At 40.6% G+C, this 22,988-nt stretch overlaps 2 protein-coding genes across 4 annotated transcripts in view; both read right to left on the reverse strand.

Annotated features, from left to right (window-relative positions):
• insc (INSC spindle orientation adaptor protein) overlaps nt 1–13,958 on the reverse strand; it is a 61,389-nt gene extending 47,431 nt beyond the window's left edge. Inside the window, exon 1 of one of the 2 annotated variants that reach the window (XM_085357715.1) lies at nt 13,749–13,958. The gene's annotated coding sequence lies outside the window, so the exon portion shown is untranslated. Of the gene's footprint in view, nt 1–5,564; nt 5,737–13,748 lie in introns of those variants that run through there. The other variant, XM_085357716.1, reaches the window with a different exon arrangement.
• Nucleotides 13,959–19,704: 5,746 nt separating this feature from the next.
• LOC146628292 (calcitonin-1-like) lies at nt 19,705–22,708 on the reverse strand. Of its 2 annotated transcripts, none has more exons than XM_085357718.1 (3): nt 22,623–22,708; nt 21,619–21,753; nt 19,705–19,867 (listed from the first exon to the last, which is right to left on the reverse strand). In XM_085357718.1, the coding sequence occupies exons 1-3, from the start codon at nt 22,706–22,708 to the stop codon at nt 19,705–19,707; spliced, it is 384 nt and encodes a 127-aa protein (XP_085213844.1). The 2 variants fall into 2 exon arrangements, with proteins under 2 accessions (XP_085213844.1, XP_085213843.1); XM_085357717.1 differs by lacking the exon at nt 19,705–19,867 and adding an exon at nt 20,626–20,815.
• Nucleotides 22,709–22,988: the final 280 nt, after the last annotated feature.

Raw genomic sequence — 22,988 nt, forward strand, 5'->3', positions numbered from 1 at the left:
AACTCTGAGGAGAAACAGAAGAAACGAGCAAAGCCACTCACCATCTTGAGAGGCCAAGATCAGCTTGACTCAATGTGATTGTGTTCAGGACAAACTGAGTCATGCTGCGTAATCCAAATTTAATGTCCATGATGTTTCAGGGATCCATCATTGTGCAGCCCGTTCCTTATGGCTTGGCTTTGTTTTGAAATTGCCAGTGATTAAACACTCTGGCTTCTTCTCCCACTGCTCTCTGAAACTCACAGACTGAAGAAAGCATATAATATGTGAGTTTCTTTTGGACGCTGGTCTTTAAATACAGTGGACATGCTCTGTATCAGCAAGTCAGCCATGCCGTCCTGCTCACGTCCTATCATTGAGCTGAAGACTGGGTTCACAGGAGGAGACAGCGGTTACAGTCTCACCACAGAGCTGTCATGTGGAGAAGAAAACTGAGCAGGATGGGTACTGTATGAGTGGCTGGGTGGGAACAAACTGGAAGCTGGCTGTGCTCAGCCATGGGCCCAGCATTCCTATCCCACACACACTGGGCAGGCTTAAAGTGCACCTTGTTTTTAGACAGAGAGAAATCCATAAAGGGTGACGGAGAAGGTCTGATGCGAACTAAGCATTTGGTGAGTTAGCAAGTGTATTGCAAAGTTTAACTACATTAGACTATTTTGTTATCAATAATTTAATATTTTCTAATGTATATATGTATATTGCTGTATTTTCTTTTTCTTTTTACACATATTTTAAATCTTACAGTAAGATTTAAGGTTCATTAAGAAACCCCCCACCTCATTATCCATGTAGTGATAATGCCATGCTCAAACTCTTGAGCTAATCAGACAGAGATTTATGCCAGAATAATCTGGCTGCAGTTGACTTAAACTGATCCAACAGAGTAGAGTAAAACTTTTTGGAACAATTATGGAGCTAGAGAACAGCAATAGCTTGTTTAACACAACTGGAACTGTATGTTTGTATACCGAAAATGGTGCCGATTGCTTCAGTCATGACTTCCTGTGCTGCTCTGTTCTGTGAAAATGATCTTTACAAACTGGAATCACAACAGTCACAAAACCAGAATTTCCTGCGTGATCTATTAAGTAATTTAAGCTTGTCTAAATAATTTGACAGGATTTCACAGCTCATAAATTGCAAATTATCCTCCAGTTTGTCCTCTTTGGGGTAAAGTATGTAAGAAAACTTGTATATTTGTTTTGCACAGCATTCTATAAATAATGATTATTAGTATTACTATTGTTTCTTTTACATGAAGCAGATTTTGAAACTGCATACTTTACTCTCCAGACACAACCCTCTTGTCCGCTATCTCAGTCTGAGTCTAAATGCAGGGCATTCCACAGATAACATTAGCATGACATAGCCGCCTATTTTTAATGTGGATTCTGTAAAAATCCACGTGTGAAGCATGTTCTTCTGGGACAGCGTGGGAAACCTTACTAATGCTGAAATTTTTCATGTCCAACTTAAAAATAAAAATACACCAAACTGTGCACATTACCAAATTTGCATTCAAGATGTTAATGGCCAAAGTAATATTAGTTGAATTAACTTTTCCAGCTCTCTTGTGATAAAGGAAAGTTTGTTCTCATGGTCTCATGTTTATTAGTCTTTATATACTCCTATATTTTTATTTATGTCACTGTTATTTCTGCTGTTGCTCTGTCTGGTTAGATTTAAGTAGGAATACATTCAAAAATCATCTTTTTGAGCCGTAACTGACAATTAACTAACTGAAAAAAAGGGCACATCTTGCACTTGCCAGTCAAAATGTGGAACAAGGGATAAAAATGCTGTTCATACAGAGGGACACCTGGTCACGCTATTCATAAGTGATCCATAAAGTCCAGCTTTGGTCTTTACCTTGAAGGATTTATTTTTGTGAAAGCCTGAGTGATTCTAGTGGTATGCTTACACTGAGCTTTGTGTGTGTGTGTTCCATCTCGTAGGGATTTGTTTATTTGGTTTGACTTGTTATGATGTGAGGTGTCATTTGAATTGCACCAAGAGAAGAAAAATTTACTTTATCTCTTTTCTAAAGTTAACTGGATGCCAGATTTTAAGATCTATTCATCGTACAAGCAACTTTAGAGCTTTTCTGTTTATGAGTACTTGATTTACTTATGTGGTTTTACCTTACCAAAATAAACTAGGGTTTCCACTGTCATTAATATCAAGTAGATAAAACTTTAATCCATCCCCTTTGATATCATCCCGCATCATTCACTACAAAGCTTCCACTGACACCTGAGAGTTGTTTAGCACAATGAGCATTAAAGCCATTCCTTGACAGTGCTAACTGCGGGTAAGAGATCTGAATGACCTTCTCAGCAAGCATTCTGGCCTAAAGCCCAACCTTGTTGCGACCATTCCTCCATTCAGCACTGTTCAAAGAAAAGCTCACAGCCAGAACCAAGAGGAATGTCTCTTCTGAAACATACAGAGATGGATGACAAACCAAAGTCCTACATTTACCACCATGGAAACATTTTGTGTTTAGAAGCCATAGCGTTTCGAAACTGCAAACACAGCAAGAGTGGTCACTTGGAGGCAACTTCCTAGCAATAATGTGGGAGTAATGTGTCATGAGATAAATCTGATATTAACAGATTTTTCTAATCATTTTGTTCTCGGCCAGCAATGAGAATATGTGTAGGTCTTACACTGCTAACTGCTGCAGATTAGCTATATGTTTACCAATTAGCTCCAGTCTCTGTTCTAACTTTGATTAGCTGCTAGTGTACAGAGGGATCTTAGAGCTTTTTTTCTGAAAAAGATTTGTATTGCTGTGCATAAAACATATAAACAACAAGCAGAAACTGTATACAGCTCTATGAACTCAAAGAGAGCTGCAGGTTTTTCTGATCTTTGACTTCACTGGAAAAGCAGCTGCACCATCTTTAGGCATTGTCGTCCCCGTACTCTGTCAATATGAAACGGCTTTACTGATTTCACCATCAGTCAAATCTCACGCAGAGGGAGGCACGTTTGAAAACTTCAGCAGCTACCGCATCTAACTCCATGACCCCCAACAACTGTGTTTTTGGCATGTAACAACACATGCAACACACAGCATCGGTGTGAGACGGCTAGCAGAGAAATTTGCCTTTAAAGACGCAAGACCCCATTCTGCAGCAGAGCTATTGTTGCTGTGCTAATGATAGAAAAACAGTGTCAACATCCTGACATGTTTCAGGGGACGGTGACAGGGCTTCATGAGCATCACAAGTTTGAGTGTGACACACCGTGATGTCAGAAATAAATGTGTAGGAGGACAGAGTGGAAGCACCGTTCCACTTTCCATATATTTTTATAACAAAAAATGGCTATTCAGTGTGAAGAGTGAAGAGAGTTGAGAAAGTGGTGGGGATGGTGAAAAATGGGTGATAGGTTGTGGGCAATACAGGTGCTGCCACAGAGCTGTAAAAACACTTCTGCTACAACCCTCCTCACCAAAGAGAGTTTGTCTGCTTCAATACTTCTTTAATCAGACAAACTCAAATTATTCAGACGTGATGTACTGACACTGTTTTGAACTTGTATGTGATTTGCTTCATTAAATTTCACCAAAGTGAACATAACATATTTTGTCATAGTGGTTTCATCTTTGGACAGTGCAACAGCATTTAGCATTAAGGTAATCAAGGTAATCAACTAATCACATGACTGTAGGAATAAACAAGCCGATGTACTAATACAACAAGAAGTCAATAGGAGTTATCTTTAAGGTTTCCAACAGTTAACTGGGTATGTTAAGCAGATTCTTTCTAAATGATATGTAAAGAAAAGATGGGAGAATTAGAAGCAATAGAAAGGTTACATAGCAGACATATAAACTGCAGTTCCACTACTGATAGTTACACACAATACAAGTATTAGAAAGTTGACACCAATTGGAAGGTGTTAGAGTGTCATTCAAGCCTTTGTAACTTAAAAATCCGTTGTGGAGCAGGAACGATTGGGATATCATTTAGCGTCTGTCACCAGCCTCTACAGACAAGATCAGTTTAGATTGTCACGGACCCGGCTCTGGGGACTCGGGGTCCGTGGGCAGTGGGGACGATGACTGTTGTTGTTGTTGTTGTTGTTGTTATTATTATTTGGTGTGTTGTCTGCACTGCCCCTGTGCACATCTGTATGTAGGCAGGTATGTGTGTGTGTATCGCCTTTCTGCTGTGGCCAAGTTACAGGCACCTTCAGCCCCGGGGGGCGTGGCCTAACTTGAGGGCTGGCCACACCCGAAGTCCTGGCCGCACACCTGCTCCTCATCTGGGCTCGTCGGGGGAGCTATTTAGATGAGCGATGGAGCTTCCACCGACGCTGGAGTATTGCGTTTGACTACATGTCAGTCTTCAAGCAAGTCAAGTCAAGTGTGAGTGTATGCCTGCCTGCTGGGATAAGTTGTAACGGCTGCCTCTATTGTCTTCCCCTCAGGAGGAGTGTGGGACGAGAAGGAGCAGTGAGCACGGGGAGTGCAGGGACACTGGGGCAGAGAGCACTACATGGGGACTTTTGGGAAGAAGACACTACACTGGGAAAATGGGGATTTATTGTTGTTTACTTCACCACCTTGTAAATAAACACTGTTGCACTGAAGAGTCCGGCGTTTGGGTCCTATTTCCCCATCTCCCCACGGTCTGCCAGCCAGACCGTGACATAGCATGTGATATTCTCCCTCAACGGCGTACCTTGACAGGAGAACCACAGTTTTGCTCCATTGTACTTCCGTCACTCATACTGTACCCAGACCCGGAAAAAAGAGTTTTCCTACTTTTTTTAAGAAACTATCAGTTGAGCAAAAAACTTAAAGGATATTCAGAAAAGAAGTGGAAAAATCCTTTTGTATTATTTGCAGAGAACAGTGTGGCTCTTTCCCACTTAAACCTCAGTTACCATTAAAGCTACTGTTAGCAGTTGATATAGTAAAAACATTCGATAAAAAGTTCACTGGAAATTAGGTCAATTTTTTTGTCTAGTAAATCATAATTATCCTCAGGAGTGTCTGCATACATGAGTATGAGATATGAAAACTTCCTTCCCCAAGGACATACTTCTGACTGGAATAATGTGAAGATGCCCTTGTAAGGCCAAAAAAAGGAACAGTATGTTTGGGCCTGAGGTCATTCTTTCCTTTGGCATAATATTATGGAAGTTAAATTTGCTGCCCTCCTGATGTTTCTAGGCAACCGTGTGGCTTATGGAGAATTCAGATGGGGTCAAGTTGCACACGCACATTTGCACAGACCTGTAGCCAGAGTTGTGGTCTAAGATCAGCCACCCCATTAGATATCATGCTAATAAATGTAGACAGATGACAGAGACTGATAGCTCCTACACGTCACAGCAGCAGTAATCACAGCAGCTTCCTCAGGCACCAAAGGAGCTATTTGCCTCCCAAAAAGATTACATTCAGCTGGATAAATAACTACACTGCTTCACCACAAGTCTGCTAAAGTGAACACACCATCTTCTTGGTTGGACACTTTATGGTAAGCTATAAAAGTACCCATAATTCTCATTTTCAGAGGGGAAAAAAGATGACAGCAGCACCATACCTCCCGAGAGATGAAATGGCCTCAAGATCACGCCAAGAGAAATATCCAAATGCATTTTAAGCTTCCCAGTTCCATTGACAGCTAGTCGAAGAAATAACAAGGGGGAATCAGCCAGAGAAAAGCCAACATCCAGAGCTAACAAAAGGCTTTAGAGTAGAGCTCAGCAGCTCTGGGAGCAGCTCCAACAGGCCAGAGACTGGAACTGGATCCCTAGTCAGGCTGGTTCAGTAAAGAGGATCGTGTGGGTACCTGACACCGGAGCAGTGACGGCCAGCAAAACATCAGGAGCTTCTTAATAATGAATGAGCAAAGCCTGTAGAGAGGCACCACACTCACATACACAGCACATGGCTAATAGAGAGTCACACTGAGATAATTGATGACAGACTTACAGCGTGGTCAGGTAAAAGCAGGGTATGTGACTATAATCAGTCGAAGCAACTTGACACATGTTACTAACAAAGTAGCCTGTCATAACTCGGCAGCAGCCACTTTACGCAGAAAGGACCACAAATGTGCCTATAAGATAAGTTTAAGCACAAGAGAAACTTACACACCTCTCTACTTAGTTTTAGTGCATAATAAAAAAAAATTAAATGACAAAAGCGGGAGAAAGGAAAACTGGAAGATCACTCAGTTACAGGCCAGTGTGGTGTTCAAAATAACAAGATTGATGGGTGTTGTCATGTATGACTTAACCCCAACCACACCCACCTCAGAAACAACCTTTGATTGGCTGAGATGCATTTCTTGTGGCAAAGGAGAGGGGAAAACCGAATCAGAGCTGCAGACTGCTTCAAGAAACAAAAGTGGAAAGCTGTTTTTTTTTTCAGTGAAACATCAGCTGAGTCACCTCAGAGCCAAGAAGACTGACAAACACTGAGGTTAAAGGCAGGAGACAGAAGTGAATCCATTTGAAAAGTGTGGTCAGACTGGCTGGGTCCTGAAAACCCAGATTAAGTGGGCACAGAACACCTAACCAGAACTAAAACCCAAAAGCAACATCAAATGGAACCACATTGTCATTAGATATGTGCCTTTTGTTTTTATAAAACAAAACTTGGCAGCAGTTAACTCGATTAACTTGCGGAGAACTGCATACCTTAACATCATCAGTGCTATGCTGCTCACTCAGCGAAGCTATAAATCTGATGTACACAGTGCAAGACAGCAAGCCCACCAACTCAGGACATGCTAGTTTTTACATCCTGGTCATAACTTTCTTATTTGTCACTGGCTTGGAAAATCCCTGTAGTAACAAGTACACCTTCTAGGTTTCACCACCTTTTTACAAATCGCTTTTACAGCTCCTAGTGATTATATGATTTTATTCAAATATGCTTTGAATGTACCTCTTTCCTCTTAAGTGTGTCTTTAACTATTGCTATGACTTAACTGTATTCAGCTGTATGTCCAGCTTTTACGGTTATCTCCCATCACGGGTATGCAGTTAACTGAACAAATTTTCATCAGGATTAGGAACCATAGCACTGTAACACAGAGTCTGCTATCATGAGAGTGAATTGTATTTAAATTATGGAAAATTCCTACTTTCAGCTCTTTGTTGCCTCAGACAGTGCCAGTAATTCCATTCTCATAGACCTCCTCAAGCATGTTGTCAGCATTCATGGGAGGACGTTTCATTCTTTCCACTACTTCCAGAGACAGATCATCAATGCCAGAGATGCCAACAGAATCATACAAGGCTGGAACCACTTTTACTTCAACTTATTTATTGTAGATTGTACTATTTTTATTCTTTGCCCTGCTGCTGTTTATATTTCCTTGTGGGAAATATAAAGTATCTATCTATCTATCTATCTATCTATCTATCTATCTATCTATCTATCTATCTATCTATCTATCTATCTATCTATCTATCTATCTATCTATCTATCTATCTATCTATCTATCTATCTATCTATCTATCTATCTCCTTGCTTTTTACACAAGCAGATATTTGTGAAAGAAGAAGCGCTTAATGTTAGCGTCTGGCATACAAAAAATGAAATTGAACATAACCTGGTGGTTTTCTGCCAAATAATCCTTAACCATCCATTTCTGATTAACTGTGTGCAGAACATCACATAGCAACTCAAAGAGTGTGCATGTGGAACCGTGAGGGTTCACTGAACTCTCAGCTGCCTCTGTGGAGCCACTCAAACTCAGCACGAGATCTTAGTAAAGCCACAAGCCGAAGGAGAAAACTCTATAAAACAATAAGTGAACAAGTTACCATGGGGGTGTAGCAGTTTAAAGAAAAAAAATATACAGGTGCATCGAGCTACAGATTTTAAGACCAACAAAATCCCTGAAAATCAGCTGCCACGTTTGACTTCTGACATGTGGCCAAAACATTCCTTTGAAGCAGATTCCCAACCACAGCAAGAGCTTTCAAGCCTCAGCATCATTTCCTAGTCTCCTGCTATCAATCACAAACAAAGTGACCTCATGACAGTTATGTCACACAGCTCCTTCAGTTAGATGGAGTGCCGTGGAAATGGCATTGGACCAGTTATGACTTTGCATTACATGTCAGGGAGACCACGCGGCTGCAAGAATGTATGAGTGAAGCACACTGTATGAAGAATTTATCATCACCTGTCAGCTCAGCTATCTCCACCCACAGCCACCTGCAATGTAAATTCATGCCCTATATATCCAGTGCCCAGACCATAAATAAACCGGTGAAAGGAAGGCTGAGTTACACACCTTATTTGGGTATGTGAGTGATGTGATATTAGGGACCACACGCAAAATGGCTGAGAAAAAGAATAGACACATGAATGGGAGTAAGGCTGCAATAGCAGTAATTCCATGCTACTCAAGGCTACAGCTGTTTGACATTAGGAGGTGGGAGTAAATTAGGTGGGCTGGGTCCATGTGTGGGTTTAGGGAGAAAGGAAGAGAAGACTAGGAATCCTGGGTGCAGGATAGGTCTGCTGCCCAGACCTAAGCAAAGGAACACAAGAACCACTTGAGGGTAGGGTGGAACTTTTCAAGACTGTTTTTCCTCTAACTGTTATTCCGCTGCTGCATTAAAAGTGCAGGGTGAACGGCACAAGTGGTCATGTTGATAAGTAAATATCGGCTGCAAAAATCTCAAGGTATGCAGGAAAGGCTCCATGTGTACCCACCGTGCACACATGTGGCACCTCTAAAAGACATTTCAGTGCTGTTTTTTGTACTTTGGGCATGAAAAGTAAACATGCAGCAGTTTTATGCAGTTTTCTGCGTAATTAGAGCTGAAAAACAGTTAGAGCTGCTAACTCTCATTTAAGATATAAAGAATATTCTCATGCTTTAAAAAAGTGTGATTTTAAAATGAGATATGCATCATTTAGAAAGGTGTAACACCACCGCTGGTAGAATTGTTGTGGACATTTAACCTCACCCTCTTTTTTCTTTCTTTCTTTCTTTTTTGGACATAATAATGGCCTTTCTTTCTAAATTCGAATCTGAAAGCTGCTGAGTGTCTGTCTCCGATGTATAAATCAATGCAAGCCACAAGCTGACAAAAGCAGAGTGGGTGCAGAGGTTATCTAAACAGAAAATGACACTGCTAGACCAAAGGAGTAGCAGGCTGTCAAGACTCCCCAAGGTTTTCCCAAACACCACCAAGGCTTGTTCACAAAGAGGAGTGAGCGGTAACCTTTCTGAATCCTACAACAAACACGGACGTACTGAAGCCGCCACTTCCTTTCATGATCTCCCCAGTGGACCAAAACAGTGGGCCAGAGAGCAGATATAGCACATGTCAATTGAACTAAAGACAGAAAAAGCAGCCTAAAGCTCAGCAAGCTATGACCTTCCTCCAATTAGTAGATGGAGATGAGGGGAGAAAAACGGACGGAGCAAAGAAAAAGAGGTTAACTCAAGGGAAGCTTCATACTGATGCTCTAATTCAACCAGTCTCATATTGATTTATCTCTCAGTCTTGGGCCCCCATGTGTCTGCCATATTGGGCCCACCTACACAAAAATTTATACCTGCACTCTTCTAATTGAGTCCATACTTTGAAGAGAGGGCCTCCACTGAGTCATGAACATTGTTGCAGTGATGTGTCAACAGTTAGCATTACCCACAATAAAGTAACGTCAAAGAGGTACATGTGCCACATGTGGATTTTCAACAGCACAAAGTCAGTGACAATGGTGTGGGTTCAAATTTGTTACAAATGTTCATACTTATTGCAGAAGTTGCATAAAATGTGCAAAATATGTATAATCTCAAGAAGTGATTTCTGTGTTTAAATTAAATAATGAAGTTTTGCAGAGAATTTCTTCCTTTCTACTTTTTTTTAACAGTTTTCATTGACGAAGCCGAGATAGACACAAAAGGAGCTCCTTGCTGGAATGCACTAACATGCTATTAGTGCATTTCGTCAGAATAGTCTGTTTTGCTAGTGATGTATGAATGGCTCTACCTAGCTAAGAAACAAAGCAAATTCTGATTTTCGTGCTTTTCCAACTTTACTACCAGAACTCACTATTGTTGTCCCTCCTGAGTCCCAACATCCAACTTCCGAGGTAACAGGAAGGCGGCATATACCACATTATCGGTGTTGCCAGAAATGTAGTACTGCAATTGTCACAATTTACAGATAGCTTTCTTTCTCCATGGTCGAACGCTGACTCTGAACAAAGTAGGCACTCTGTCATGTTCGATTTATACATTACATTTCAGTAATTTAGCTTAGCTTGAGACAATCTACTATGAGAAATATCTTCATATCTTCACTTTCCACCCCATTCCTGGAGCTTATATTCTTCCTCCTGCTCCTACTGCCTGAGCAGCTGTCACCCAGCTGCTCCAGAGACATCAACCTTTTTTCCCCACAAAGTTATAGTCTTCTGCAAAATGCAGTATTGTCATAATTCTTCCTGCTTTCCTCCTTTGTTCCATTTATTTTCATAAATATCAGCAAAAAATTGTAGTAATTCCCGAAAACTCTATTCCTTAATAGTGTGAGCCATAGTTTCTGCAAAGTATACGTTAAAATGTGTTTTATAACAACAAGCATTAACCATCCAGATGCTGTCTAACAGACGGTTCATTATGTTTTCCTATTAACTGAAGAACAGTAGGAATGAATTAAAAATATGAGCCAAAAAATACAAGACTGTTGCAACCAATGAATTGTACTACTTCTGTTTTCTCTGAAGAAAACCCTGAGCTCCTGAGCCATGAGTGAGAAAGCAGTCCTGGCTCTATGAGAAATAGCTTCTGGGGAAGCACCAGACTAGTGGGAGGAGAACAAAAAATGACCGGTTCTTGACTCCAGCAAGGCCACACAGAAGCATGAATGAGGGTCTGGAAAATGGAAATAAATTACAAAGAAAGAAACTAGTTTATCCAGAGGAAAGAGGCTGATCGTAGAGAATGACTGGACCAAGTCCACTTTCAGGCATGTAATATAGTCTTGAAAGAGAATGACTTTGTTGTCAGCAACTTTAAGGAGCCTTTAATTATAGGAGCAAATATACTGAAAGGGTTTGACAGTTTTTGATAGATGAAAGAAGTTCTCATGTTCAGTATAAAACCACTTCAGCATCACAGACACGGTTCTGACTGCATAATGCTTTGGCAATGAGCTCTCAAAAGCCAGACTTCCATGGAGTCAAGTGCAGCTTCATGCTTCCAGATTTAGTAGCAGCCACACCCTCAGTGACAGTAACTGTTCATCTAGAGTGGCACTCTTTTAATGTGACAGGACAATGTGTGGGGGTGAGACCGTAGAGAGACGAGATTTTTTACAGCGGAAACCCTGATGTTCCACACCCGAAAACCTAATTAAACAGCGTGGCAGCACAGTGAGGGCCACACCTGCATGCGCGGTTCATGCTGACCACAACACGCCCTCCTAAGCTGTTCATCAGACAGCCAAGAGGAGAATGCATGGCAGATTTATCCCTAAGCAACCATGTACTGTATTATTAGAAGAAGTGCTAAACAGATATTTAAGGGAAACAGCAGTCATAACCATCTGAGAATAAACGTTTGATAATGTTCTGCTTAAATATAAAAGGAGGAAGAGGAAGGTCTGAACTCTGTTTAGACTGCTGCCTCTCTGGATAGATACATTTTACATGTAAAAATGGCTGTCAACTTAAATTAATATAATTAAATTCATCTCCAGTAAGAGAATTTATGTGGCCCAAACCACAGGAAAGAATTGTTGCACATTTTGTCTACTTGTATTTAGATACTTTAAGTACACAATGTACACCATGCACTTATTTAATTTAACATGGGGGGAATGATGCTACTAGCTAGCTAGTGAGACCTGGCATTGCCATTTTTCTGAAAACTGATTAGCAATCTCTTCCTTTCTGTTACAATTACAGATTGGCAACCAACTTTTTGACTTTTTTCATTTAGGTACTTGTGCACTGCAGTAGAGTACTTATTAGCATGAGCGCAGTTAAGCTTAGCAATGAAAATGAGGTGGGAGCCAAGCTAGTCATAAACATTAGCTAAAAAAGACACGTGCTTAGTATGTTCATCAGGCTGTAACCTGATGAGAACTTCTTTCATTCTGTTAAATTTAAATATGAGTTTTTCAGTACTTTTTGATCCTTAACATCGTGACAGCCCTAACGAACACATTGGGTTATAGCCTACATTAACGAAGTTGAAATCATTCTTTAAAATGAATAATCATGTAGCTGTCTCAGCCTATAGTCTGTGGATAAGAACTTATTGAAAAATCTGCACCTCAGCTTTAACTTCATATTAATGTTTACTCTCCAATGACAAACAGCTTAGGTTCGATCATCATCCACAAATACTGCTGGCCTATTTTCAGGTGAATAGTCAACTTTCAGATCATGGTTTATAACACTGGGTGTTTATCGTTTGCTGGAAAAAGTTTGGAGCATAAATTAAGAGTGCACCACTACAACACTGCATTATTATAATGTTCTGAATCTACAAGATTCACCGTTAGGTCCTGTGTGCTGTTGTTTTTCACATAATTACACAGTCCATGAAATGCTTCTGATTCAGATTGAATGTTGCTGATCAGTGGTCTTTTTTTCTCCTCGTACATTTCCACTGAGAACACAGGTAACATCTCCTAAAGTGGATATGGTGAATAGACCAGCGTGGTGATAGACCACACTGTTCGCCTATAAAATCTCTGGGTTCATATGAAAAAACATGACACAGCTCTCATGTAGTCACTAATTGCCTTTGTCATGCATACACACATTGCCCAAAACCACATCACAAACAGACAGAAGCCTGTAGTAAAGGCATGTGTCCTCATCATTACCACCGGCCTCACTGTAATCTTTGTTGTTTTGCAGAGTCTGAGCTTCCATCATTCCCACACAAACCAGGTCAGCCTATTCCAAACAGTTATAGCAGAAAGTTGGAGTTGAACACGGTGGAGTTTAACTCCAACGTGACTCAAACACAAACGCAGCTATGATGATGGTTTTAACTGTTATTTGAAAGCGAGGAGTTGTTTTTCTTAGGTTATGTTGATGATTCATTCGGTAGCACCTGTATGAAGGCTGATTCAGCAAAAAAGTTCTATCCTGTAGATTCTTTTCATGACTTTAAGTAGCACTATTCAATAATCTGATGTTAAAACTGAAGAAAAGTGCAGAATTTAGCAGCTAAAGCTATCAGGTTGGTAGAGACCAAAAAAAGAGCAAAAGGGGAGCAAACACTGGACTTACCAAAATTCCAAGAACATTAATTTTAAGTTCCAAGGTGGTGAAAAACCTGCACAGGAAGCACATATGCTGACGACTTGTGAGTATTATGTATTGATCATTAATATCCCCATTCAAAAGTATTTACAGTTTTGTAGAACTTCTAGAGATCTAAACTTAATTTTGTGTCCTTTTCCTATCTGACACTTTGAGCTTGGTTGCTTTTCACGTCTCCTGTGTTTATGAGATTTAAATAATTCACAACACTAATCAGTTTCCAGCTGCACCTTGCTCAACACAGCAACAGCATCGCCAACTGGAAAAGTCTGTGAACGCTTGGAAAAAACAGATGATCTGCCACGGATGCCCTGCATTCTCTTTTAAGTTTTGTATTTGAATGCTTCACAGCTAAGTCATGCAAGCCAAAGTTTTCCACAGTTTAAAGGCTCAAAGTTCCTTGACAGAAGCCTTTCACTATTCCCAGAATTTGAGATCAGACTGAACTCTTTGCAAAACTTACCCATTCTCTTTGTCAGCAACTGAAAGCTTTAAGCGTGTCCAGTCGGGTTCATAGTTACAGCTCGTAGTACTTCTCAGCACACTCTCCGTGTGTGTCTTCGCTTTCATTCACGCTGACTTAGTCTCTGTCTTCCTTCTCGGTGCCCAGCTGGACCAACCGCCTCTGAAGCCTGCTGCAGTAAGACTGCTCAGAGTGTAAACGTGACTGGCCTTAAAGGTTTTTCTTGAGGAGAACAAACCCACATCCCACTGTCAGTCAAGCAGCTGAGCATAGTTTCAGCTGGGCTGCCATCCAAACAGACATGAAACTAGTCTATTTTGGTCTGCCATATGAGCAGTGGTGCTTTTCAGAGACAGGAGGTGGGGATGCAGGAGGGGGATTCTGTGGTGGAGCATGTAATTGCAGAGTGACCAGTTATGGTGGGATGTAATTGCAGACCTCATCAGATATAGCGAAACTGCCAACAAGACAAGGTAAAGGACTTTAAAATAAGGCTCTTGGAAAAAAAAGAAGAGAGAAACACAACAGACCACATAAATAAATGAGGAGCTGGGTTCCAGATGTGGCAGCACAGGGAGGGAGGGGAGGAGAAGTACAAGGGGGAGAAAGAAAGCACGGCAGTTGAAGGAACTGCCATTGCAGCAGAAAGAAATCTCATTTCTGATAGAGTGAAAGGGTGTTTACCTCCTCAGGAACAGTCGCACAAGACGGAATGGGGGGATTGGGGAAGGTGAAAGGATGTTGGGCCCACCCTTATGTTGTTTCTGGACCTTTACCATAAGTACTCATGGGTGTCTGGTTTCACGTCAGCCTTGGAAATGACTACCTTATGGAAAAACTCGGGGCTTTAAAAATGAGGAAGGAAAATGAAAATATAAACGGCGGTCGGCTGGTTCCCATTACAACCGAGACTCAGCTGGTCTGGGTTGCTGCCGCTAGTGTTGCTACGTACTCTTGAGTGAATAATTATTATGTGACTTTATGAAGCGGGTCCCACTACACACGCACTCCCATGCACACAACACAGGCCTGTTATACTTTAGGGTGTTGATAAATATTAGCTTTAGTTGAAATCTGAACATAAACGCCTTATTTCCTCCGAAATCTTACCTCATTTCCTGGCAAAACCAACAGGAGAGTCAAAAGCAGACCGAGAGTCACATTGCCATATGTGAAGGTAATCCTCAGCCAGACACAGTTTAATAGTTTGTAAATATAGTCAATATCACATCAGAGCCATTATTTTAAACTTCCTTAATTTTCTTCTGCAATATGTAGTGAATACTTTTGATGTTATGATGCTATTGCTACATAAGTGCAGGAAATCACATTAATATAAATAAAAAGACAACAATGATCATACTAAAAAAAGAATTCAATGTGACAAAAATTAAACAGTAAGTTAGGAAATATTTAGCTTGGCATCAAGCATACTGATGCATAGGTTGCTGTATTTTTTGATGATGAAGAAGGATTACTGTAAATGTCATAAACAGGATCTCAAACACACGTCCATTTGGTTTGAGAGTGAATATATGTGAATTTCTAGTCCTGGACAGCTTTTATTGAGTTTGTTGAGTTTAAATGACTGGCCAAAGACGGCTTTGTTTGTTTATTGGATTTTTGAGTAGATAAGTCAATATAATATTTCTGGAACAAGCAGTTTACATGCTTCACCAAATACTACAGGTAAACTGTTGAAAATGTCTCATTATATGTCTTATTTGGTGAACACTGTGGATATAGATTAAAACAATATCAAGAAAATGAGCACGCAAAGAGCGCAAACCTCTATCAAGGCAGCTCACTCTCTTGGCAATACTTTTCACTGAACAGTGTTGTGTTTTCTTTATAGTTGGGGGGTTTTTTTTGTTCTTTTTAAATATTGCGAAGTTTGTGATGCAGTCAGAAAATGTGTGTCTTTTGTTATTTGCCTTGTTGAAACTCATTTTAAAATACTTCACATAATTTTGAGTACAATCTTTTTGTTTTGTTATTATTTCACTAGCTGGGACCACATCCTTGGTAACGATGGGCGATGATGGATGAGGAAATGTGAACTGGTGCTGCGGTTTGGGTAAGGCCTCAAAGGGGACCGGCGACGGCTCCCGGGCCGGGCAGATCCCCATGTACTAACGAGAAGTGAATGAAGGAAAGGAAGAGAGGAGAAGAGAGGGAAAATGGGGGGGAAGGGTGGGGCATGAAAATGAGAACAGCAGGTATTGGTGAAGGGGGGCCTGAGGCCGGAGGGGGCATGAAGGAGGAGTGGTCCCGCTCCTGAAATTCAGACGGTATCTCCACTTGTATGTGGGAGAGGTCAAAGGTCAAATTTAATATGATTTTTTTTTAAATTCTTATACAGTACTTTCTATATGTTGACAGTACACGGGAATCATAGTTTCTCATTTCTAAGACTTTTTGTCAATTTTTTAACCGATAAATCATCGAAGACCTTGGTTCGATGTAAGGCAAATTATGATGAACTGTTAACATGACCCCACTCTGCACTCTCACTCTGCACCCGTACTTAGTTTTCATTCAAAACTTTTTAAGATATCTTGTTTACAGAGAGAATCCTACCAAAAACCTTGGCGGAGGAAATATAGTTCTGCCAGGCAGCTACATTTTTCTGGTGGCTTGTATGTGCTGACAAAGTTTTATTAAACATTGTTAAGAAATAACAAGGATTAAAAGTTACGTGGAAATACGACTCATTTTCCACAAATTTCAAACTATTCTAGGGAAGCATCGTCCAAAACCCCAGGTTTTGAAATTGGATTGTGGTGTAGATTTCTGGGAAATGGACGAGCAGTGCATCTTCTCTTTGGAGTAGAGGGCCAAATGATTGGTTTTCTTATATGAACTGTCTAATTTCCAATTGCAAGGGCCCCATTAAAAAGCAGCTGCATACCATTATGACTGTTATTCTCATTGGCATAGTGAGATTGTGAGATTATTGCTGAGAAAAAAGCCCCAAAACCAAACCCACAAATCAACCCTCAACCTGTCAACATCCCTCAATTATCAGAATCTAGGGTTTATTCTTTTCCTTATCTGTCATGCAGGAAAAGTGTCCATGTGGATTCCAGCATGGATTTAGCAGCGATTTCCTCAGGCATATAAGCAGACAGATACTGAGAGCAAGAGAGAATAAGTGGAAAGACTGTAAAAACAACTGACAGACGAGGGTTTGAAGGCTCGAGAAGGAATGAAGCACAAATCTCCTTTTCTGTTTATACTCCCATAGCATAAGTTCACATATTAGTCAGACATATCCTGTCATTGGGGAAATAATAAGTCATCCAGTTGAGCGGCTAGAATCAAGACCAAACATTTATTTCTCTAAATGTCTGCAGCGCTGATCTAGCGTGTCTGATGTTGATCGGTTGCCATTTTTCCACGTGGATTCAATGTAATTCATAGAAACTAGATACGATGTTTGACAAAAGTACATTTGCTTCCATGGTACTGACAACTCTTGCGTGCACGATGCACTCAAATATCTTGCATTTGCTCTGGTGCACACTTGGCATTCATCCGTGCAGCCAAATAGGATCAACCATATCCTGTTTATCACTTTCACCCTTATTGAACGGGCTCATTATCCTCTCAGTTTCCCGACTTGCAATCCCGTACGTGCTATCCAAAACTGAGGGGCCTTTATTTATCCCTCCTTCAAGTTTTTGTTTTTAGTTCTGTCTGTGATTTTGCTTGGAAAGCCTTCACATCAAATGGTTTGAAACTACTGGCAGTACACTCAAAGCGTGCTATTCCTGGGAAAATACAACATAAAATGGTAATAATGTATTTGTATGATATTTATCTTTTCCAGGTTGTGCAATTAATGTGATTAAATATTTGATTTCCTGTTACATAATTTTCCAAATACAGCTAGAGTCTCTTTTTTGTTGCTTACTAATGATGTGCACTTTTCTTTGAGCCTTTTATTTATGTATTTTTTGAGTTTGTACTTTTCTCAGTCTTACAAATGACCACTCAAGAATTAAATAATCTTCGATTTACTCTTGGATTATATGTTTCTCTTCATCATAGACCTACGTGAGAGTTCAGCAGGTTTTTTATCTTCGTAACAAAACAAGCAGGAGTTCAAACACAAAACCCATACAATCATTTTATTACTTGTGCCTTTTCATTTTGCTTTTCACTCTTTTTTAGGCTCAGATATTCTTCCTCATTTGTTTAATTGTTTGGGAAAATGAAAGAGAAAATAGCTTATGACTATGACTATTTCAGTGTTTCCATCATTTGAGGCAGATCTGTGAGACTCACTGAAACTTTGGTAATTATGTTGCCATCTATTGGAGTTCTGCTGCAAAAACAAGTGAGCCCCAAAATGTTCAATCACGCAGCCATTAATGTTTCACAATTAAAAACAAACCTTGTGTGCAAAGGTGCAAGTGAATCTCTTACATGCTATTTATGGCCAAGCCTTTCTTGTAAAAAAAAAAAAAAGACTTGGCTTCTGTGTGCTGAAATAAGTGGTGAACATTTACCTTCACTGGAGCTAAAGAACAACTCTGACTGCAGGTTTGACTGCATTTTATTAAGCAATTCCCCATGCACTGTTTTTTTTTTTCTTGTATCAACATGTATTGTAACATATCCATGCCACTGTGGTGTCATCAGAAATATTTCCAATGAAACTGATGTGTTCACACATTCATCTGTGCAACAGGAGTGTGTATGACTGTGCATTCCATTTTTTCCCCCAATACTTCGCCAAATTATAAACGTGTGCTACATGTTTTCACGACGTGATTGTGCATTCGTCAGTGGGAAATAGTGTTAGATTTCTAATCAGCAACTTACAAAGAGCTCTCTGCCTGTGAGATTCCATCATTCGTAATTTGTGGACAGTATTTATCAGTATTAATAATACAAATATAAACTTCTCCTTATATAATCAACTTCACAGTCACTCAGCGTCCTTCTACACTTGCTTAAAAACCTTTGAAGAACAACACAAGTACCCCATACCCGAGTGTATCTAAAATACATTTTAATCTTGCTGAAACTTGTTTTCACAATATTGTTTACAATATTAATTGGTCTTCATTTTCTGCATCCTCGCTCGGGTCTTCTTTATTGTCTCTAAACAGAAACTGTACAATCATGTTCATGTAAATTGTTCTACATCAAGGCACAAGACAACAGCCGTTGTGGGGGGGGCCTTGGGTATGCTGATCTTTAATGGCGTCCCTCTGGCACACAGGAAAAAAGGATACCCTCGGGAGGGAAGGGAATTATAAGCAATGTAGAAGTATGTATCTTAAATCGGGAGGTGAGGGAGTGGGGAGTGGGTCTGGGGTTGGGTTGGCATGGAAGAAATGTGCTCTGACGAGGTGATAAGCGGAAAAGAATAAAGTGATACCACTGCTGCTTTCATTTTATTTTCCAATGATACGGAAATATAAAAAAGAGGAATGATTAGGACTTTTTTTTCTTTCTTCAGGAGTTCATTTGTTCATGTACATAAAGTAAAGTGCCTTTTTTTTTCTTTTTTTTTTCTTATTTGCCAAAAGCAAAAGGCTTCACTAACAGGATGAAAATTAGGAGATGTCCCGTGGGGTCTTTTTTTTTCCCCTGTTCCTGGAGGAATGTGAAAGAGTGGATAAAGGGCCAGTTCAGTGTTAATTTTCTGGTCAATTTTGTTTTTCTTGATTTATCTTCTCAGGTTATTTCTGATGTTTTCTCGTCAGGTTCTCAACCCCTGAAAGACAGAAATGAACGAGACAGAAAAAAGAAAAAGGATGTAAATTTAAGCTGGCTGTTTGTGTCCGCGTGTAAGTTGGACAGTCGGAAATTTTTATCAATTTGTGAAATCAAAAATAAAATAAAATGTTGTTGTAAGTCTGAAATTCTTGAAACCAAAGGAAATCTATAAAGAAAGTCATGATTGAAAAGGTGTTATTCACCATTTCCCAGATGGGAACGCTCACATCTGGATGCTTCTCCTCCGCCTGCCGAAAGCCTTGGCGCCGACATTGGTGGGGACGAAGTTGCTGTTACCCATTCCCCCCGACCGGCTGAGGAAGTCTGCCAGACGGTGAGTCACACAGGTTGCCGTGTTGCAGCCTCGCTTCTGTGCTGTAACGCTGCTTCAGGAGAACAGAAAGGGGCTTAACGAAAAGATTGGGCCACTGCCATCCATACAATAATGTAAGACACAGCTATACACATTAACGCTAACATCAAAGAACTGAAAGTACATCAAGTTTGGATTTACAGCTTAAAAACAGAATGCATCTGAGTGTTTGTCTTACCTTTGGACTCGGTGACAGCTTCAGACAAAATTTTAAAGGCTCTAAAACTCTTATTTAGGCCCATCATTTAAAATGGCCATTGACTGTCTGCATGGGTGGCTACATGTCTGTTTTAGAGTCCTTAAGAATGAAAATGACCTAAGCCTTCCTGGTAGAAAAATACGTTTATTGAACAACAAACATGGTGTCGCATGAGTGGATCATTTATTAACGTTTAGATTAAGTGATCGCTCTCAACTCTTGAGTTTCAGGGGCTTTGAAATGCCATCAAATTACTCCACATACAGTACACAGAGATGGATGTATGAATTGGCTCCTGAATTACACTTGTGAAAATCGTCTGAGATTACAGGGACAAATCATTCTCTGCCAAAAGAAATATGGGGGGGAGAAAAAGAACTGAAAAACTGCAGTTCAAAGTCATAATCTTCATGTCAATCAAGCAGGTAATATCAGCATGCACGTCCCATTCCAGAAAGAAACTGGGATGAGGAGAGGAAGATGACAGAAGAGAAGGACGGGGGAAAGAATGACAAAGGAAGAGGAGATGCGGGAAAAGTAAAAGCGGGTTTAATGGATGAGGAGGAAGGGGTTTAGATGCTTTCAAACGTCTCGCCGTAGCTTGCATAGCTGTCGCTCTCAGGCGCACTGCGCTTCTTGCCGGGCGTTCCTGCTCCCACGTTCGTGCGAGGGAAAGTCTGCAACTTGTGCAGCTCCTGAGACAGTTTACCCAACACACAGGTGCTGAGGTTGGAGCAGCGCTTGGTTAAGGGCCTGTCCATGCTGTCGAGGAGGGGACACACAAAACACATGCATAGAACAGGCTCATAGATACGGGGAAAACATGCGCTCTGTATCTCTTAAGCTTTTTTTCTCTCTTTCCATTCACGCATCATTTCACTCACATGCATTTCTTTCTCATGCCATTGCAGGTATAAACAAAGTAAAAACATCCCAGGTCCTTACAGCATCATGCCACTCCCCCTGCCCTTCCCAACATTCAAAAACTTGTCATCCATCCCCTCATGCATCAGAACCTCCACCCCCACCCCAGTCAGCCTTTTACCCATAGAACAAACAGAAACCAGTTGCTTCCCACTGTCATGCAGCTCCACTTAATTGACATCATGCACACTTATTTGTTTTGTTAAGCATACAATGTTCACATGCCCGGCAGGCTGGTTCAAAATAGTAGTCTATCCACGCAAGTCAAAATCAAATGCATCCATGCGGGGGCAGGCTCATGACAGAGAATCGGGTTTCGTTTTTTGGGCTTTTTTTGGAGTCACATGTTAAAACTAAGATGTTATTCTTTGATCTGCCGAGAAGTACATACCTCCTGGCCTGACTGAACCCAAGTGGGGAACTAAAGAAATGTATTTCCAGCACATTAAAGTAAAAACAGGATTTGTTTCCCAATAACATCCCTAAAAAATTGCTTTTTTTAATTTTACCTTTTTATTTAGTCCAAAACCAGTTTCACTTTCCAGTTTCTCATTAGTCAAATCCTTGGCTGGTGGTTTCTGTGCAGGGTGGAAATGTTAAACTAATTTTCAAAGGTTAAACTAAATAAGATTCATCTGTACCTGTTTCCCTCAGTTGCCTGCTGCTCCAGCTCCTCCGCCGTCATCTGCACAAACTCCTTCACAATGGCGTTGAGTAACCTTCGCGCTTCGTAGTCCGTGAGCGTGACTCGGTCTGACATGGACTCTAAACCCGGTCTGTGGTTAGAAGTGGAGTGGGGGGGAATTTAGGGGTCAGAGTGGTTGAGGGGAGGGAAACGGCAATGAGATCAGCATTAATGGAAATGCTCCGCTAGGGTTACACCTGCAGTGAAAAAGGAGGGGTGGTGGGTTGAGTGGGGATGTTGGGGTGGGGTAAGGGACTGGTGGGAACTGGGGGGGTAACAGAGACGTCACCACCTCCGTGAGGAATGACGTCTGAGTCGGAGGGCCCCTGGCCAAAGCTGGGGGAAACAATCTGCAGAAAGTGCCCCTTGTGAGAAAGAAGCTGATGTATAACCAGCTTTAGAGTTATTACAAAATCAATAGCTTCATTGGAAAGGGGGGGCAGGAGGGGGAACTTGAGTGGGGACTCAAATTAATATATATATCTCTCTCTATATATAGAAAGATATATGCATATATAGAGATAAAAACTGAATTACATTTGTTGTGTTTCCTGTGCTTTTAATTTAAGTACAACTTTATCCACTTATATTGGAAGTATTACAAGCAATACATATATTTAAATAATATATGTATTTCATTTAAAGCTACCATAGATTAAGACTAAACAGAACAACTACAATGTTCTTTTCTGCATACACACATTTATTTAACCTATGTTGTTACTATGGCGTTACTATACAACTTTCACATCTTACTCTATTTCTCCTGTTTAATAAAAAACATTTTATGTTTAAGTAAAAAAAAAAAAATTTAACCTGCAGAGTCCAAGTTCCAACATACTGTTTTTGCATAAACCCTGCCCATCTTTTCTACTGGTTGTTTGCGGTAAGTCTGTTGAGTTGCAGAGAAAAAGCAACTTAACAGTGAGAAGTGTAAAAGGCAATTTCCGTGTGTCTCACCTGGCAGGCGCGGCTTGTGAGCAGTACATCTGGCAAATGACCAGGGCGTACGCAACGAGGAAAGCAGAGATCTTCAACATAACCATGGTCCCCTACACGGCAAGAAAAAAAAAAACAAAACTCCACATCAGCTTCTTGTGCTTCCATTCACACTCACACACCACTGATACAAGAGCTCAAATCTCCTAAAAGTATAGCTACAAACCAGCATGCAACTAGAAACTGCCCTTGTCTAGTCTTCTTGTGTTGTCAGGAAGAAGGTGCAAAAAGTGTCATTCCCTGTGAGGCGAGCTTTAGTTCGCCTTACATCTGAGCTTACTGCTCTCAGCTCTTGTCCCCTGCTGAACAATGCTCCCCTGGCTCACA

The sequence above is a fragment of the Diplotaxodon limnothrissa genome, linkage group LG7, assembly GCF_057381915.1.
Source record: "Diplotaxodon limnothrissa isolate DT_005_m linkage group LG7, D_limnothrissa_male_GT1.1, whole genome shotgun sequence".
NCBI lineage: Eukaryota > Metazoa > Chordata > Actinopteri > Cichliformes > Cichlidae > Diplotaxodon > Diplotaxodon limnothrissa.

Bases quoted from the DNA above. Each gene is read 5' to 3' on its own strand.
- LOC146628292 (XM_085357717.1), bottom strand. From the start codon at position 22,708: ATGGTTATGTTGAAGATCTCTGCTTTCCTCGTTGCGTACGCCCTGGTC. The intron at 21,754-22,622 runs GTGAGACACACG...TTCTAACCACAG, and splicing joins TCACAAGCCGCGCCTGCCAG to ACCGGGTTTAGAGTCCATGT. The intron at 20,816-21,618 runs GTACAGATGAAT...CCTCCTCGACAG, and splicing joins CAGGCAACTGAGGGAAACAG to CATGGACAGGCCCTTAACCA.